The sequence below is a fragment of the Desmodus rotundus genome, chromosome 4 (genome assembly GCF_022682495.2).
Source record: "Desmodus rotundus isolate HL8 chromosome 4, HLdesRot8A.1, whole genome shotgun sequence".
Taxonomy (NCBI): Eukaryota; Metazoa; Chordata; class Mammalia; order Chiroptera; family Phyllostomidae; genus Desmodus; species Desmodus rotundus.
This window is the reverse complement of record NC_071390.1, coordinates 131,071,962-131,091,874: the sequence shown is the minus strand read 5'-3', so window position 1 is coordinate 131,091,874 and position 19,913 is coordinate 131,071,962. Positions and strand designations below refer to the sequence as shown.

Here is a 19,913-nt window from a genome sequence, read left to right as displayed (position 1 = left end):
TGGGTATTACTGCCCGGCTTTCCAAATGAAAAAAATAAAGAGAGAAAATAGCATTCCACTTTATTTTCCTGAAATGCGTACCTCCGACAGTGACCTGCCAGCAAAAGGTCAGACTCCTTTCTCGGCAGCATGCGATGAGTCACTTACCAACACACAGGATGTTGAAACAGAACCCTTGAGAAGTAGACTTGTTGACCAGCTGGTCGGGAAGACTGTCAAATCCAACATGGCCAGAAAGGGACAAGTTTCGAAGCTCTTCATTCTGGAATTTCAGAGGGGAAATGCTTGAGAATCCATGAACTTTGCACCTGGGTACCACACATGATGGACCCTACCCTCTCCCTTCCTTTCTTCATGAGATGCATGGAAAAAAGAGCTTCCCTCTCTACCCACACCCTCCTTGGCTTCTACACAACGGAAGGTACTAATAACTCCAAAGCCATGCTCTTTCCACAAAATAGACTATGTGACTCCCAAAGTGGACTGTCTCCCAAGGTGCCTCATGCCCTGTTACATGTATATTGGTCCACGGAATATTGAGCTTCTAGAGGTGACTATCTCAAATATGTATTAAGAGACATAAAAAACTCCAACCATTTTTATACCTTTGAATACTCAAGAAGAACTTTCAAATTACTCTCAACCCAGAGTAAAAAATAAATGACACTCTTCCAGATACGTTGAAGGAGCTTTGAGAAGTTTACAGAGGAGGAGACATACTTGTTACAGTATGGAAATTCTGTAACCACCGTAATGCAACATACTTAAAACCTGCTCAAAAACCTGCTCAGGACTCGGATTGGTCCCATCCTCCATTAGTGGCACGGGCTTCTGGGGGAGTCTTTGTTCTCCGCTACACAGCTCCTAGCACAGGCTCTTTTCACCCAGCCTTCTCGGAGTTTACTGAAGGAGACTGGATTAGGTAGTTATGCATTTTAAAAGTTGGGTGATTTAGCCCTGACTGGTGTGGCTCGGTTGGTTGGAGCATCATCGGTAACTGAGAGGTTGTGGTCCCCAATCCCTGGTCTGGGCGTGAACGAGAGGCAACCAATCGATGTTTCTCTCTCACATCGATGCTTCTCTCTCTCCCTTTCTTTACCTCAAAAAGCAATGAAACAAAATGCCTTCAGGTGAGGACAGAAGTGGGATGATGCAAAGAGGCCCACTCTAAGACATATCACGGCCAAAGGTTAAAGATAAAGAGGGACTCTTAAAAACAGCAAGAGAAAAGAAATTAGTTACCAGATGGTTGCCAGATGGGAAGGGGGTGGGGAGAATGGGTGAAGAGGTGAGGGGATTAAGAAGTACAAGTAGGTAGTTACAGAATGGCCATGGGGATGTAAAGTACAGTATAGGAAATGGAGTAGCCAAAGAACTTATATGCATGACCCGTGGACATCAACAATGGTGTGGGGATTGCCCAAGGGAGTGGAGAGGGCTGGGTAGAGGGGGGCAAAAGGGGAAAAATGAGGACAACTGTAGTACCATAATCAATAAAATATAATTTTTATATTATTTTTTAAACATTTTTTTTAGATTTTATTTATTATTTATTTTTAGAGAGGGGGGAAGGGAAGGAGAAAGAGAGGGAGAGAAACAACAGTGTGTGGTTGCCTCTCACATGGCCCCCACTGGAGACGTGGCCTGCAACCCAGGCATGTGCCCTAGACTGGGAATCGAACCAGGGACTCTTTGGTTAGCAGCCCACACTCAATCCACTGAGCCACACCAGCCAGGGCGTAATTTTTTTAAAAGTTTGGTGATTTATGCTATCTTATAAAACTGTGCCGACTGCCTTTGTGGCTCTGACGGCATCCTATGGGTGTTGGAGTTAATCTGTGAATCCTCTCTTTCCAGGAAAGCAGAGGTCAGCTCTGGTCCTCCGATTACAACGACAGCTATGGTCTGGGACGCAAGAAACTAGACATTGAAAGCCTTCCTGAAAACAAACCTCCTAGTTATCTGTCCATGTTGCCAATGAACTTTATATTTGAAATACTGAAGTTTTGGTAGGAAAAAGAGCCTCAAACATACATATTTTAATAAAAAAGAAAAAGCTTTGCCTAGAGTACTTAGTATTTTTTAAAAATAAAATACTGGTTTTCATTATGGCTATTTGTGTTAAGTAAAGATGAAAGTGATTTATTTTAACAATAAAGGACCTGAGACTCCATTTCCAAATCGCTATGATCACTATATGGGCAGAAAAATGCAACTTCCTCAATATAGTGATTTTAAGCAAAAGTTATGTGAACAATTTAATGTCTAAGGTCCTTGCCAGCTCTAAAATTCTGATTCTGTGAAAAAAACACTAAAACCATCACACCGCCTGAATACCATGGTGGCAGCTGCAGGTTTGAGGTCAATGGGACAGAGAACAGATGCTTAGTCTATGAATAGTTTCCTTGAAACCTGCCAACAGTGAATATGAGCCTCAAGAGGAGGCACTTATCCTAGAACAGGACGGCACGGTGGACAGCTCACCAAGCAGCTTCCGGAGCAGACCCCGTGGGCAGCAGGCCTGGTAGCCGGCCAGGCCTCCCCAACTCCACACAACCCTCGTGCTACTATACTACCTGGCCCTTCCTCTTCAGATACCTCAGAGGTTCAGACAGCAAGGTTTTTCTGGGGCGTTTACCACATCCGCCAAGACTTGGGGGAGGCGGATTTGAAAGGAGTCTGGGTTATATTTAGAGCTCTTCCCAGCACAGCTGTGCAGTGGCTGTTGTGCATCAGGCTAGCAGAGGCCACACAGGCCCGCGTTTCAGTCACATCACTGACTCGAACAGTCAGCAAATGGCAGAAAGGAGACAGGGCCAGGGAGAACCGTCCTGCATTCTCTCTCCTCTCTGCCATAGTAATTAATTTCCAGGGATCGGGAGAGGGGAGTGGTTTATTGGTCTGGGTTCTGGAGTGTTGGGTTTTAGAGTCAGATACCCACCATGAGCCAATCCTGGTACAGAATCAAGAGTTGGTAATTATAGCTCTCATCCCAATCCCAATGCTCAGCATCTCACATTCTCACCATTTCCAAAACACGAGAAACCACCCACACATCCACTGAGTATTTTTAAACCCACTGAAAAACCACACACAAAATGAAGGGTTATAAAACAGTTTGGTCTTGAAATTTTTTTAATTTGAAGTTATGTCTTCAGAGTTTCTGTCTTCTAACTTTGTAATATAAAATATGGACATTTTATAATGCCATTTTAAAATTCCAAAACCTGAGCCCACTTCTCTGCCCATTATTAAAGGAATCCTGGGAGTTCTTATCCATCAGTACGTGATGGGGAAAAGGGAAAGAGGAGTTTTTCCTTTGGTCCATGAACAGACTAAAAACCTGGAGGGCAGGTAGGAAATGTGAGGCAAGGCTCTAACTCAGGAGAGCGGCTGAATCGAATCCCTGCTCTCCAGCCTTTTACGGTACTGTGTTTATTGCGTCATGCCTCAGCTGTTTCTGTCCAAAGAATGTGGGGTCTCTTCTGAGTCTAGAGGTGTGGTCTCTGGGAATCTCATAGATTCTGTCTTTACCACTGTCAGAATTGACTCTGGAACTTTCTCTCTGAAACCGATCCCCTTGCCTGCACTCCCATTCTGATTTTCTATAAAAGGGTTGTCTTGGGTTGTCCTATCTGTACCTCCAAATGAAATCATTTTCCCCTGTTCTAAGCCCACCTCTACTCCAGAGCTCCCTATTTGTGTTGGTGGCACTTATCTATGCTTGAGACCCACCTACCCCTGGAATCGATTCCCAAGTGCTATCAATGCCACATCCTCATCTCTATTCCTACCAATTCAACAGCCTTCTGACTGGTCTCCTCACCCAGAGCCTGTTTCCTCTAACCCTCTCTGGACCTTGCTGCCAAATGGATCTCAGTACTCAAAGGTCCTAGACCCCTGGCCTGCCATCTCAAGACCTCCATGGGCTAACCCCAAACCTCTCTTCCTTCTGGATCTCCCACTTCTCCCCATGGAGCCCCTTATACGGCAGTTCATCTGAAGTGCTGACCTTTGCTGGGACAATCCCAACTTTCCCCCAGTCAGATACTCAGGCTATTTCCTCTGTCTGGAACAGCCAGTGGTTGATATAACCAAACCTTCCAGATCCCACTGACATTTTATCTCCATCATTGTTTTTATTATGAAGTTTCAGTGAACATAACCCTTGCCAATGAAAGGAACATAATGATTGGATAAAGGTGGCTCAAAGTTCTTCGGTATTCCTTGATCACCATCAGCACAGCTAACATCTATTTGCGGTGTTCCACAAAAGCCCTACCCGTGAACAAACTAGTTAATTTAGCTTAAACATTCTATGAGGTTGTTACTATTATTACCCAATCTCAACTTACAGATGATAAAAGAGAGCCCAAAGGCACACAGTGAGTAAGCCGAGGGGCGGAAATGTGGCATTAGTCACTGCTATCTCACGATGATCTAAGGCAGCCATTCTCAAATTTTTCATCTCGTGGGACAGGTAAACCAATTACCAAAATTCTGCAGCTCACCGAAAGTATACTTTTTGCAGATCTAGCAAAAAGAAATAGGTATAATTTTGATTCATTCACACCAGATGGCTATTGTTGAGTTGGGTGGTGTCATATTTTTAAAATTTGACAATCTAAGGGAAAAGCAGTCAGTGCCCCTGACTAAATAGTCGAGCATTTCATGGTTTGAGAATTCTTGTGGCACATCGGTTGAAAATCGCTGATCTAAGTTCCCGGTAGCTCCAAACGATACAATGATTTTAGTGTTATAAAAAAATCCAATAGGTTAAAATAGAAAGGGAAAAATTGCTCTAAAATTGTAATTCTTTGGCAACCATAAGAGGTGGAAGTTAAGAATCAGTATTGGCAAGAAGCTCCAAGTATATTTTCACTGGTCCTGGCAAGGCTGAGACTAGATGTTGATTTTTGCAAACTATGGCACAAGAAGCCAATAATATAAGGCTTAGTTTTGACCAACATGAAGCCACTAAGTAAGAAGACCTTAATTGATTTAATCCTCTACTTGCTAATCTATTTAGGCTTGTATTTAGATAATTTGTATGCCCATGCTACCTTGAAATGGGCTGTGACTAAATTCTGTGGTATAAAATAAAATAACCAGTCTTTAACTTGACAATCTCATTTTTCTCTTTTCAGAACATCTCCATGTGGATACAGTTATTTGTTCATTCAAAAATACTCACTGCTCAAAGTACTAAGGGAGGAAAATATGTCACTTTTGTTATTCACTGATAAACTCTCTTCCCCCTCCTGTAAGTGGGGTACAATATAGCAACAGAGACAAGACTTAAGTAAATGTCACGCTACTAAGGATAAAAGTGACGAACCATGTGGCAACGATGGGATGACATTGGCAGGGAGGCAGCTTTTAGCTAGGGAAAGTCAGAAGGCATTTAGGAAGGCCAGAGCTCCCCACGTCTACCAGGCTAACCAAAGTCCAGTTTGCAGATAAATGCTATCTGTGCCCCAAGGATCATATTATGATCCTTTATAATTGAAATTTATAATTGACAAGTGTTTCAGATGATGCCAGGTTGACTTTGCTATTGAATTAATTATAAAACAAATTATATAAGAATGTCTGCCCACACTTACATTCTCAGTACTGCTTTAAAATGTTCCACAGTTCCAACCTTGCTTAACCAGAAGCAGAATGGCAAAAGGCTTGGACCTAGACAGCCATGGGTTTGCCTCCCAGCTTTGCTTCCCACTTGCTTTAGTCTCTGTTTCTCCAGTAAAAATGGAGCACTTGGCAGGGTGACTGGGAGGAGCTAAGGAAATGGCATGTATGAGAGTGCCTGGCCTTTCACAGATCCTCAGGAAACCTGAGCTTCCTCTCCCTAAGTTAGGTGGGAGGAAGAGAAGAGTATAATTTCAAAGTCTGAAACGAAGCAGGAGCTCCCCTATGGCTACTGGGCATGCCAGGAGAAGAGGCTGATCAGCAACTCCCTCCGACTAACCCAGAGAGAAACACCACAAAGGAAACAAGAGCGCACAAAGAGGAAGGGGAAGAGAGAATGAGGATCGTAGCAGGAAGAAAATCCACCCTACATAGGAAAGCCATGTACAATGCTGGGGAGAGAGCTGTCATAGAATCCATTCCTGTTCACAGGTGGCAGCCTTCTCCAGGGCCGCAAACCCTTCTGGGTCCCCAGCTTTGATCCTCATCTTCCCTTTTGCTTCTATTTAAATTCAGCCCCAAGCCTCTTGAAATGAACCCACTACATGTGCCCAATGGGTTTTATTTATCATGCTCAAAAGTGAAGTGCTGTCCTTTGCTTTGCTTTTAAAACCGAAGGCCTCAGTAGATGTGGTTTGGCCATCTCTAGCGGCTGATCCTATCAGCAGCGGAAGCCAGAGCATGTTACCAAGGGGACGTATGTTTTAATGTGTGCTGAGAATAACAGACTTAATTTTTACCTTTAAAGATACATGTTACACTTTAAAAAGATCTTTGTCCCCTTAAAATTTAAATTATTTTTTAATTTAAGAGATAAGTTTTTTTATGCATTCATCTAGACAGCTGGAGATTTTTTGTTAACAAGAGGTGCTGATTCCATTCTTCTCAACATCTTGTTTTATGATAATTAGACTGATCCAAGTTCCTTAATCCCCACTTCTATGTTTTCTCACCTGTTAAATGAGGAGATTTAACCAAATGCCCTCTAAGCAACTTCTTTGGTTCTAATACTCATTCTAAGGTTTCTTAAGCCTGTGAGTCAGAGATGCATACATCTAAACCTATCGTTTGCTTGAGGAAAGCCAACGCAAGGTGAAAAATTCCTGGTAGTGTATTTTCTCTTGCCAGATCGGATGGCTCAATTTTTCAATGACCCTTGAAAGGGAGTTTCTATCAGTTAGCCCAGGCAACTCCAAACCTAATACAAATATGTGTGTGTGCCTCTGTGTTTTCCACCTGACCGTTTCATTGTTGCTTGTTAAAATATGATAACTGACTGTTTTAGAAAGTTATAAACCCCCCCTCTGTCTGTAACTGCCCTGCTTAAAAACACTCAGTTATGCCTGCAGCCTTCCACAAGATATTTGAAATGCGGATTTACAGTTTCAAAACAAAACAGGAAATAACTCTTCTGTGTATGTTAATCATCTGTGTTCAAGAAGAAAAGTAAATTGTTACTCATGCTTTTCATTCATTCAACAAATATTTATTGAGTACAAACATGTGCTGGATAAGCATGCTAAGTGCTAAGGAGATGGTGGTGAGAAGGCAAAGCACTCCCGATTCACGGCGCTCACAGTCTAGCGGGACACACAGATGCTAGTCGGACAGTCACGAATATACAACCACGAGCTATCCAGAGTCCAGGGTGCTGTGCAACTTCAGAATTAAGTGATTAACTGATTATATTCTTCCAGTGATCCCAGCAGTCTATATAGTATGTAAAAACATACATTAGTCTGCATTGTTATTTTCAACTTAGTAGACAGTTCCTAGGTATATGCAGATTTTATATATTCAGATGAAAATATAGAGTCCTTCTGACCAGCAGTGCCTGACGGGAGGAAGTAGAAATGATTAAAACTCAAGTCTAAGGAAAAATGAACACTCAATCTGGAGCTGAGATGGAGCTATGGGGCATCCTCCTTTACCCTCTGTCTTTTCTCCATAACGGAGACACTCGTTGGAGAAAAGGAGAGGTACATATCCCTTCATCTTAGGTTGTGTCTTTTTTGAGGTCCTGTTTCTGCTACTTCCAGATGCTGAAGAGAAGCAAAGAGAATATGCTGCTTCTCCCATGAAATCCTTGACTGGTACTTCACAGTGTTGGGAGAAATTCTAGCTTCACAAACTGTCCAAGGAGTAAGCTGTACCGAAGTGCCCGACTGACCGGTTCTGTAAATATGTACTCTTATATAACTACATCTTAGCAAGTATTGAACTAGTTTCATACTCTCTTTTAAAGAAGGGAAAGTTGGAGGGAAGATGGGAAACATCTTTCCATGCAAAAGGGAAAACACTGGAATGCAAAGTATTGACCCAAACCACAACTATGAAGCCTGCATCGGGATGTTTTCAAGGCTAGGCATTGCTGGGGTAACTGTCACAATACAAATGTCTGAAGCATCTCATTACCAAGGAGAACCATGTTCTTTAAGGATGACTTGGACAACATTTGCTACTCTGCTTGCCATCTAGACCAAGAAATCCCAAAGTTGGAGCCAAGAAACCCCCCAAGGAAATTGTCTCACACAAGCAGCAGAACAGAGAGCGCCAGGAAGAAGAGGGGAACAGTTAGGAGGAAAACCATATGAGGAAAGAACTTGACTGCAGCCCAGCTGGAAGCTAGGACTGAGGAGAAGGGGAATCCAGGGGCCAGCCCCCAAGCCACAAAGCCAGGGACATCAGCTCTGACTGCCAGATGGAGAGAGTCGCCCTGGAAAACAACACCAAACAACCAGAAAAGATCTTGATAAATATTGAGTAGCTGCCCCAATTTCAAATGCCCTCTCCAAGTAACTCTCTCCAAAAGGCTGCCAATAGAGGAAAAAAATCTTGGTTTTCCAGATCCTTTCAAAAACAATCTAGTGTAGGGGTTTTCTTTGGGGGCGATAGGATTATAGAAAAATTTTACTTTCTAAATTGTAATGTTTCTGTAATATTTGATTTATTACCTCTCCCCCACCCCACCCCCCAAAAAAACACTTCACACTTTTTCTTAGCAGAAAATAAGATTTTAAAAATCAGGTAATGATAATAGCAACAACAATAAATAAATAATCTTTTTAAAGGAGGTAAGCCTGCAACTTTTATTACAGCTAACAGATGGGTATAAAACTTTTGAGGAAAAATATGAATTCTTCTAATAACAGAACCAAGTCACACTGAAATCGATCAGCGTGAGCAGAAAAGCAGGGTAGGACAGTGCAAAGTGTTCGGCACATGGCGTCCAGGATTCGGCACATGGCGTCCAGGATTCAGGGCAACTCTGTCATTTTAGCATTGTGACCTAGGCTAAGTCATTTAACTCCTCAGCCTCAGTTTTGTCAGCTTTAATGTTAACTATCTCACAGGGCTGTTGCAAGAATGGACATAATTCTCTGTCCTCCTTTGACACACTTTTCTTAGATGACCTCATCCTTGGGTGTGACTTTAGTGACCAAGCGCAGGCTAACAACATCCGAATCCAAACCCCTCCCTCCCTCCTGTGCATCAAGGCCCAGGCACCTCTGCCAACACCTAATGGGACTCATCCTATTCCCCACCCTCAATTCACATCTGTCCTCCCTCCCATTTTCTCAGCTCAAATGGCAACATCTACTTCAACAAGTTAGAGAGGCCCTAGAATAATATCAGCTGGTATGCATACTGCTAAAAATCTGAATAAATTTACAGGCCTCTACCCTCTTGCAGAAGGAAGAAGTCCGCTGTTTTAATCAATCATCTCACACCCTCCGCTATTCTCTGAATTGGACAGTGAAGACTTCTTGAGATCTGTCCCAGAACAGCTTCTCTCCCCTGCGTCCAGATATAAAAACCGCCCATCACACCTTTTTATTTTTTTGGTTGACCTTTCCCACTCAACCCTCTGAAGTGACCTAAGTACATCCTGTCTACCCTCTGATTTCTATTTCTGAGCCCGGAAACCCATAACTTGGCTCTTCCTCATTTCCTAACACTACCCCCAATTAGACCCCATCCAAATTTATATCCGGTGTGATGTTTCCCAGAAATCCTATTTCCTCAGATAAAACCTCCTCATTCTCAGATAAGGGGGCAGGTACAAGGACTGATTGGTTTTCCCTCTGTACAGGGCCAGGTGGAGAGAGAACCAGGGCCAATAGCCAGCACCTGGTGCCTGGTCCACCCTTCTCTCCACGAGGAGAGAAAAGGGCCGCCTTCAAAGACAAGAATTCATATTGGCTGTGTAGTGAGGCCTGACGCCAAAGGCCTGAAAATCTAGTGTTGCTTCAGCTCTCATTGTTCTTCCACCCCTGCCTCCATTTCTGTCTTTTCTCTGTCTCCTCTGCATCTCACCTTCACATAAAACCTAACTGCCCACACTTCCTCCAAAAACTTGTGGGTTTGTCTCTGATCAGCGTTCACCTTTGTCCCATTGGATGCCTGATTTCTCACATAACAATTAGGCAAATACTGTTTAAAATGAGTACCCAAAAATGGGTACCTGAGTGAACAGAGCCCCAGCTCTGTATCCTGGGGAGGATGGGGAGGAGGGGAGACCAGGGTTATTAGTGAAATAGCCTTGCAGTAAGTAGCCGCACCAAGAAGGACCAAAAATTGTAAAAAGTGGGAGCCCTTTTTTCTTACAGACAAAATGTTTTTCTAAAAGTCAGTGTAAACACTGAGAGGTTAAATCTAAACAGATGCTGAGAAAGAACAACCAACACAAAAGACATTTTCTTACGTTTCCAAAGACCAGGCTTTCTGTTTGAGTCCAAATGACTGATGCCTATAACAGCCTCAGGTTACAAAGAGCTGATCAGCAGAAAATCTCGTTTGGGAATGACAAGGCCCACATGTGCATTCCAGGGACTCTTGGAAGTTCTGCAGTGCTCAGCAGGTGGGTGGGAGGGAAGCAATGGGACGGACAAGTATTTAGAAAGGCCTGCTCAGATGGAAGGCTTGCCGCAGCAGCTGTCTCACACCCCTGCCGTACGGAGGCGGGAGCAGCGGCGGTCTCGCAGGAGGTGGGGGAAGCCTTTTACTGGGAGAGCTAACGAGACAGCCATGGGGGAGGGCCACTAATCAGTTCAAACCCCCCTGGCTTCCCAGTGGGATCCCAAATAACCCGAATCCATTTCAAACACATCACCTATCTTACAGAGGAGAAAACCATCTGAATTCTCGCAGTTGCTCATTTGAGCCATTTTTGTCCTGTCTGCTGTGCCTTCACGGTGTGGTATATCTTTCAGACACGCTTTTTCAAACAGTGATGAATAGGAGGTCAAAGATAATTAAGGGGCCTATATCAGTTGGAAGTTTTGTTCTCAACTTTTTTATGTACAGTTTGACTCCTCATATTCACAGACCAACTCCTCAGTGCTTCCTGTCTGAGAAATATTCTGGTTCAGTTCATGTATTTCTATTCGCTGAATGCATTAATCATCAAAGAATGAAATATAGATGGGACATTTCCTTCCTTGTGCCACCATTTCTATCAACAGATACAAATTAGCCACTTCCTTTTTCAAAGGTATTGTTTCTTTCTGTCCCTCTCTGAAAATGGAAGGGGCTTTTAGTTACTGCAATGACCTTGTAACAATCATCTCTGAGAAAAGAGAAGAAAAAAGCCAAACCGGCTGTCAGGCAGCCATGAGCAAACGCGCGGGGGATGCTGTTCTCAGCCACAACCCGGCCACTGTCTCCTCCCAAGGCATCTTTGCTCCTCAGCCAGCTGATCCAGACCACCTCTGAGTTTGGGACACATTTCTAGCATCTGAAAATTGACAGACCACACCAAAAGTGACTAAAGCCATGGGAAAGACATTCTTAGGAAAGAAACACACAAATTAGCATTTGATACCATTTGGCAAATATTACTAAACAAGCCTGATCTCAGCCCTGGATGAAACACCATCCGGATGGGACAGAGGTTGTTTACATAAATCTGGAGCATGTCCTAGTTTCCTATTGCCATGTAGCAAATTACCACTCATTTGGTGGCTGCAACACCACCTGTTCATTAGCTCCTGCTTCCACAGGCCAGAAGTTGGGGCTCTCTGCTCAGCATAGCCCAAGGCTGAAAGCAAGGTGCTGGCCAGGCTGAGTTCTTCTCTGAAGCTCAGGGGGAAAATTCCACTTCCAAGCTCCTTTAGGTTACTGGCCAAATTCAATTCCTTGCAGCTGTAGTACTGAGGTTTGTCTCTCCTTCCTGGCTGTCAGCCAGAGACTGCACTCAGCTCCAAAATATCACCCCCAGTACAAGCCACAAGGCCACCTCATCTTCAATGGCAGCAACAGAGAATCCATCGTGTCCCTCTCACATTTCAAATCTCCTTCAGGAAGAGCCTTAATTCCTTTTAAGGGACAGATTAGGTCGGATCTAGCCAAGATAATCATATCTTAAAGTCAACTGTGCCAGAACAAAGCCTGAACAAGAAATGACTGTCCCATCACATTCACAATTCTGGGAGTTATATGGGGCGTGTACACCTGGCGGCTGGGATCTTGAGCCATCTTAGGGTTCTGCCTACCTGTTTGCAGTATAATATTCCTATATTCTCCTGTGTAACTTAAGGATAGAATATAATAATGAATATTAATTAGCATATCCCTAACTCAAAACAAGGCACAACTAAGACTCCAGGTAGAAAAAAAAGACTGAAATCAGTAAAAGCACAGTAACTGAGATCTCTCAAGTTACCAAGGCACCTCCACACTGTTCTACACCAAGTTTGTGACAACAGCTAAGAGAGTCACTTTGCCTTTGGAGCAAGTCTTCCAACAATGAAAGTAAACTGCAAATATTTAGGTGGGTCCTGTGGAACAAGAATTCTAGGGAATGCAAAAGCTTCTTAGGGAACGTAAGCCTTCTTAGGGGGAAATGTCATTGAGATAAAACAGAAGACAAATGCTTGATGTTTGATGATGAAATGTAGTACAAAGGTTATTGGGGAGAGACCAAGGAGAGCAACAGGGGCCAGAGCAAAAAGTAAGGCTTCCTTAGAGGCAGTCAGGTCCGGCCTAGGTCATGCTAAGGTAAAATGAGACTTGGACAGTTGCAGAGGAGGAATGGAAATGGGGGGAGAGAAAGGAGGAGAGTCTGTCAAGGGCGGCAACAGAAAAGCAAAAGGTCTGTCTCAACTTTAGACCTCTAAAGGCCATGGACGCCAGTGAATTGGAAAAACTGAAGAACAATTAAGAAGAGAGGGTATGCGTTTAAAACTGGTTCCCATTTCAGTTTACTGGAAATATTCCTTAAAGGGAAGCACGATGATGGCACCTATGAGCAATACATAACTAAACATCAGTGTGCCCCGGATCTGTCCTGGGTCTCCCAGGGCTGGGTGAAGGAAGAGAGCCAGGAACAATCACGGAGCAGTCACTCCATGAAAGAGTTTTCTGTTTCCTACCACCCAGTGCACTTATGAACATTTCTCCCCACTGGAGCAGCAGCCCAGAGGATCTTGAATATAGAATTACCTCTTAGCCAAGGTTTTAACCCAGATTACCAGCCAAGGCAACCACCCAAATGGTAAATTATTTGACACAAACTTCCTTCACAGCATAAAAAAACAAAATGTGTATCTTGCAAAGAACCTAATAGACTGACTCCATTTAGGTATGGCTACAATTCCTGCCATTGTAATCAAGCTAAAGCTTTCTTATTTCTTCCTTATTCTTCTCAAAAAATAGAACCAATTAACCTCTAAGAAAACAAATGCTCCCATTAGCAGAACAGACAGCTTTCTGCCTTACAGAAGATGAGCTGCACATCACAGAAGCATCCATCTAGCTGTAAGAGAAGGGTTTTCTCACACATATCAGTGTGCTTAGGAAAGCAGATCCAAGGGACTATATTACAATCTTCCTCTATTCCCAAATGTTTCCTACTGATGGATGATTTTAGACGCTAGTTTTCTTGTTTAGATCATGCAACACAAACCTTCTTTTCACATGCTGTCCCAAAAGAATGTTCCCACAGTTCCCTCCACTGTCTCTTAAAGAGGCGTTTCATTATTATTACCATCGTGGTGTTTCTGAATAACCGCATAGAGCCCAAGCAGGATACTGGGAAACCTCCACTATATACAACAATCTGGTATAAAATCCCAGCAGCTCTCAAAAATAGATGATACACCATGTGCAACAAGCAGCAGAGGTTGCATTTGCATGCATGCTGTTCCCACAAAGCACAGACCTCTCACTGAGATGGGGTCCCATTCCCCCTCAATGCTCCGAGATTACCAGATTATGAGTTACGGGATATGCGAATGGGAACATGTTTCTGACAGTCTTTGTCAGCAGGATTACAGGGAAGCAGTAAACTGAAATCAAAACCTGAGAGATTACAGCTTGGCAAGACATCCTTGCTGTAATTCCTGCATTCTGTAGGGAGGAGAAACTGAGAAAGCTAAATGAGACCCAGGGTGAACGAAAGAACAGAATTAGCAAAAGTCTTAGGCACTGATCCAAGTAGCTGCCATTAAACACTTCCAAAGCCCAATGGTTCATTAGAATAATTATTATTCACATAGTGAAAATGAAAGGCAGGCGGGAGGATATAAATGATAATTGCATTGGCAAAAACAAGAAGAGCAACTTTGGCCATTTGGATTTGAGAAAAACCCAAGCCTCAAATCCCTACCACATAGAGAGGGCCAGGCCGTATGTATATCTTACTGGAATCGTGTCTGCACAGAGTTAAACCCCTCTGGCCACAACTGCACCAACTGCACATACTTAGGTTGGTTATTACCAGGAGTGGGTTTGGGGCCATGTGGCAATTGCAACCACCAATGTAAAGAAATAAGGCTTGGCAAGCTATCCCTTGGGATTCCTGCTCGGTCTGACCTCCTACACACACTTTAGCCCAGATATTAATAAATTGGAAGACACTACAACAGCCACAAGTCATCTGGCTGCTCGCTTGCAGAAACACCCAACGAACAATCAATCACTGGAAAACCAGGTATACCCGGTACAGACAGTGAAATCCACGAAGCTCCACTCCGCATGGACAGTACAACACGAACATGGCCCTCATGTTCCCCCTCATACTCTGGGATCACGGTGCAAAGTAAATTGGTGCCTTTTAGAAGTGTCAATTCAAAGTTGCCCGGGGTACCTGAATAATGAAGGTTAAAATATTCAGAGCAGGGAAAAGAAGGAACAGGCTCTGCCACTTCTTTAGCCAGAGAAGTAAAAAGAGAGGGGTTGAACATTTACCTTGATCAATCAACCAAAAAGCAATCCTTGAACACTCACGGCAAAACCACCATGCTAACTGCAGTTTAGCAAAAAAGAACAAGATACTTCAAGACCCGCCTTTTGAAGACCCCCCGTTGAAGGGTTTGGTCTGCCCTTCAAATGTTTCAGTACTTGCCTCCTTCCACTACACCCATCACAGAAATAATAGTTTACTGGGCACTTCTGTGCCAAGCACCTTACCTACACCTTTAAACAAAATCCTACCATTTAATCCTCATAGCCCCGTGATGTGGATATTATTAGCTCCATTTTACAGATGAAGAAACTAAAGCTTAAGGAAATGGCAGAGCCAGCATTCAAACCCGTTCTGCCAGATTCCAAGTCTATTACCACCCTCACCTTAAACTGGAAAACAGATTCTCTTCAAAGCACACTCACCTCTGCACAGAGAATGCCTCCATCCTCCGCTTCACCTGTCAAATCCTACTCATTCTTAAAATTCTGGGCAAAATGCCATCTTCTGCATTAAGCCTTCCCTGTTTACTAAAATTAAACACCATTGCTCTGTATTTTATGAATGTTCCCTGTATTTGGGCCACTTGTCACTTAGGCCCCTGGAAGAATGTAAATTTCCTGAGGACAGGAAACTATCAAATGAACTCAAAAAGAGTCTGGAGGCTTTGGCTAGAAATAATTGATAAAGATTTATTCAAAGGTCTTAGGGTTTGCACATGGGGAACACAAGGGAGAAGCCCAGGAGTGTTCTGAAGAAGGAAGAAAAGTTGAGAGTTCTTACAGTAAAAATTTCATTCTTGAGAATAATCAAGTCCTGCATTCTTAGCTCTGGGGCTGGTCCGGGATGGTTATCAGCCGGAGCTCGGACAGTCAGGATGGTGGAGCCAGGTGGTCTGAGCACTAGAGTCCTTCTGGGGGTAATCAGAGGGTTATCTGGAGGTTTGACATACATCCAGGCAATGAAAAGTTTGAAAATTTATATTCCCAAGCCAGTTAAAAGGATTGTTTCCCCATACTCAACCTACTTGATTTTAGTAATTTAGCAGCTTGACTATAGTGACTCCAGTTTATTTCTTCACTCTCTTCCTCAAACCCTGTCTCCCTCATCTAACTCTGAACCTTACCACTGCTGCACGTTAGGGCGCGTGAGTACAGGCTCAGTGCTCAGAGTGAGCAGTCTTCCCCCGTCTTCTGTCTTCGGCTGAAGATGATACTTAAGGTGGTGGCTTTAACCATGTTAAAGAATTCCTCGGTTTTCCTGGGCCTCTCCCTTGTATGCATGTTATTAAACTTTTGTTTCTCTCCTGTTAATCTTTTATTACAGGGATATCTCAACAAGAACCCAGAAAGATAGAGGGAAAATTACTTATTGTCCCCTACGGAGCACTAGGCTATACCATATAGTCTAGGTGTGTAGTAGGCTATACCATCTAGATTTGTGTAAACGAACCCTATGATGTTCACACAATGACAAAACCCCCTAGCAACGCATTTCTCAGAACACACCTGTCATTCGCTGTACATGACTGTGTGTGTGCTGATTCATTCCAGGCACCATCCTGGGTACTTTACATTGAACTCGCTTATCTCTCACCATCACCTCTAAGGTATATGCTATTATTATCCCCATTTTATAGTTCAAGGCACCTGAAGCTCAGAAATTGAGCTGCTGAGGGTCATACAGCAAGTAAGTGGTGGTTCAAAGCCAGGCAGGCTGCCTTCAAAGCCCTTGCCACTGTATCGGTATGGCCCGAGAGCCTGGAAAAGCTACTTCTAGTCAACGTTTTATGAACCACAGGATGATAGGTGTGTTAGTCATCAGGCAAGTGCATTTCACCACAGGGGTCACCGTCTCCCAAGATCAGAAAGAGCTGGAGAGGCAGTTCTGCCACGCACGCAGGCCCCAGCCACCATGCAGGAACACATGAGGAAAGGAGAGAGGATGAAGGGGTGTGGAGAGTGCAGAAAGCAAGAGGAAGAAGAATCTGAGAAGAGATGCATTTCCACCACTGCCTGCTACAGTGGCTTTCTTGTATTTCTCACACAGAAGGAACAAGTCTAACCCAAAGATTACAGATTAAAGTTGAGCAGCCTATAGCAGTCTCTTATTCTCACTCACGCAAAAAGCAAAGATTAGCAAGCATCCTTTCTTATTTACTCTGACAAAGCTATAAAAACCAGTTGCAGAGAAAAATCAACCAAAGCTCACAGAGGATGCAAAGAAAAGGCATCAGAGATAAAGACAGGATGCAGTTAGTAGTCCTGACTGCTTAAAACCACAAGACTACCACGTCAGAAATTCCTATCGCTGCCTCTTCTGCTCCTCATGGACCCCTGAGGAGCCAATCCACACATGGCTGTATCCTCTCCCCTCAAACAAACCCCAAAACTTGATAGTAAGGGTTAGAGAAGAAGAAATATTTTCTGTACTCCTACCCACTACTATGTGCAAACAACTAGCAAGCCATTTTGACCAACTTAATTATTCTAAAAAGTCTTCTGGGATGAGAGAACATCTCCAAAGTCATTCTTGCACCTTATTTAGAGGAGAAGGCCAAAGAGGTTTATCACCCAGACATTTAAGTTCAGACTAGAGAAAAAATAAATATCTGTTGATTTGCTGATAGAACACTATTACCTACTTTTTCTGAGACGACATTAAAAAAATAAACCTTTTAAAGCTGGTAATATTTTCATCCTTGGGGAAACTAACATTCACGATGCTAAAGCCTACCATGAGCAGGGCGTTTGCTGGCAGTTTCGCTCAATGTAATATTTACTTAGACTCCTATCTCCGGAGGCACTTTAATTGTACTCACATTCCTTTACATGCACTTCTCTGCAGCTTGAAATTTGGGACGAATGTTCAAACCATCAGGCACGGTGGCACCAACACGAAATACCTATTTTCCTTGTTTTCTAACAATCCATGAGGAAATTACGAACAGCTAGCTTCCTCAGCCAGGTGGACCACATACCTGGGTATCACCTCTTTAGGCAATAACATTTCTGCAAGTGCAACAAATGGCAAGTCATTCTAATGTCAAACTTTCATAAATTTAAAGTCACATATTATTTAATGCCATTTTCTCCTCCTCTGATAAAAACTGGTCATTGCTTTCTCTTGAGCTTTTTCTTATGGTCTAGATTTCTCTCCCACCAAATGTTTTCCTTTTCTAGAATACTGTGCTCTTCTCTCCATTCCATATTATTGCGTAGCTGGACTAATCCACCTTAAAGCAAATAAGCGCACACACGTATACACAAGGCTCCTTCAGCCATTACAGTCCAGAGCTACAAATCCTCCAGGGCTTCCAGCCTTGTTTCTGCTTTAAATGACAGGCATGGCCATGTCTCTGGGCTTCAGTTTTACCATCTGTAACACAGACGAGGGGAGAAGGCTTATGGAGAAAGGGTACGTGAACAATCTCTAGTTCTTAAATTATGGGGTTCTGCTCCCCACAATGGGGTAAGAGCAGAAGAGGTGCCAGAGCCTACATTAGAGTGGCTATCGGGCTTCAAATGAACCCTTACTAGAAGTATTCAGCCATCAAAACAGAAGTATAAAATATTCAAGCCAAATGGGAAGACAAAACAGACAGGGGAATAGATCCAAATGCAAGTCAAATAACAGGTTACTCTGTCTGAGAAGCACTACTTAGTATAGTTCTAGGACCACAAAACCAGCCTATTATCTAGCAGAAAGAAAAACAACCAGGCTGCCCCTGTGGGCCTGGATCACTGTGACACAGAAGGCTGAGAGTGGTGGGAAGTCACTGTCACCAGACCGTTCCGCACCAAGAGATCTCATGATTCTAGCCTCACATGTGAACTTGAGGGTCTCCAATTTTGTTCACTGTTACAATAATGAGAGAGAATCACAAGCCTTATCTTCTATGTTTACACAAGTACAGGAAGTGAGAAATGACTGTGATGGATACAGTCAAAACTTCTGTGTCCAAACAGGTATTTTTTAGACCTAGAAAGCTGCAAGAGCTCCAAATTAAAAAAGCAGAAAAGATTGGATGGGGGCAGGGGGAAGAAGAGATTCACTGTTCCCCCCAGTATGAGAAACCAGAGCTCTTAAACTATGGGTGTCTACAACACGTCCTTACCCTGTTAAAAAAAAAAAAAAAAAAAAAAAGAACAAACACCCATATACCCAATATCCAGCCCAATAAACAGAACTCTATCAAAAGCTCTGACGTGCCAAAGTACCCTACCTGGTGGCATCCCTTTCCCTCATGCCTACCAACAGAGCAAAGACTATCCTGAATTCTCATTAAATCATTAGTTACCTTACATACCACCTTCAGCACACACAGTCCCAACCTCAAAATAAGAGAAGTGCCCACTTCCTTCTCCACGCCATCTATCCAGAAACCCAATGCTCCTCTCTAGAGGGAAGTGAGCAAGGACACAGAGGGTAGGAGAGCTACTTGAAAGGAGTAGTTGAAGTGTGCTCGGGGCTCCCTAGGACCTCCCCAGGAAGCTCTTCCAACCACGTGTCTGTGAGGCTGGATTTGTTTCATGGACTGCCACCAAAACAGCATATTGCAGCAGAGAGAATGAGAAGCAGGTCTGAAGACCCAGCTGTCTTCTATTAAGTCAGACATAAAAAAGATTCACAAAATTGTAAAACAATGCATATCTCAGTAACGTTTTGTTTTGAAACATTAAATTATTTTTTTATATTTCATAAAACTTATTTATGCTAACATGGAATGAGATTATTCTTAAGGAATTAATGGTAAATATTTTTAAACTTAAAATAATGATGATGATGATGATGATGATGATGATGGAAGTGGAGATTGAAGTGACAACAGAATCCACGGGAATAGCTAAGTACTTTGTTTAGGTATAAAGTCTAACAACTAACCAAAAACATCCCCAAAGGACGCTGTCTCAGGAACACTTGGTGCCAGCACAGGGGGTGTTCCAATGATGTTCTGCGTTGTCTGCAGGGTGTTGGTTATTCTTTCATCCACAGGCTGGAGGTGGGCACACAGAAGCAACCTGTGCCGTGTTCCATG

General features: G+C 43.2%; 1 protein-coding gene across 5 annotated transcripts in view; it reads right to left on the bottom strand.

The window, feature by feature from the left end:
* Window positions 1-19,913, bottom strand: part of SEPTIN11 (septin 11) — a 105,947-nt gene that overhangs the window by 42,597 nt on the left and 43,437 nt on the right. For all 5 annotated transcript variants that reach the window (XM_053922600.2, XM_045184962.3, XM_045184958.3 and 2 more), the window contains exon 2: window positions 148-262. Coding sequence is in view for 3 of the 5 variants with exons in the window: in XM_045184962.3 (XP_045040897.1) it covers window positions 148-262 (115 nt within the window). In the remaining 2 variants the exon portion in view is untranslated. The remainder of the gene's footprint in view (window positions 1-147; window positions 263-19,913) is intronic.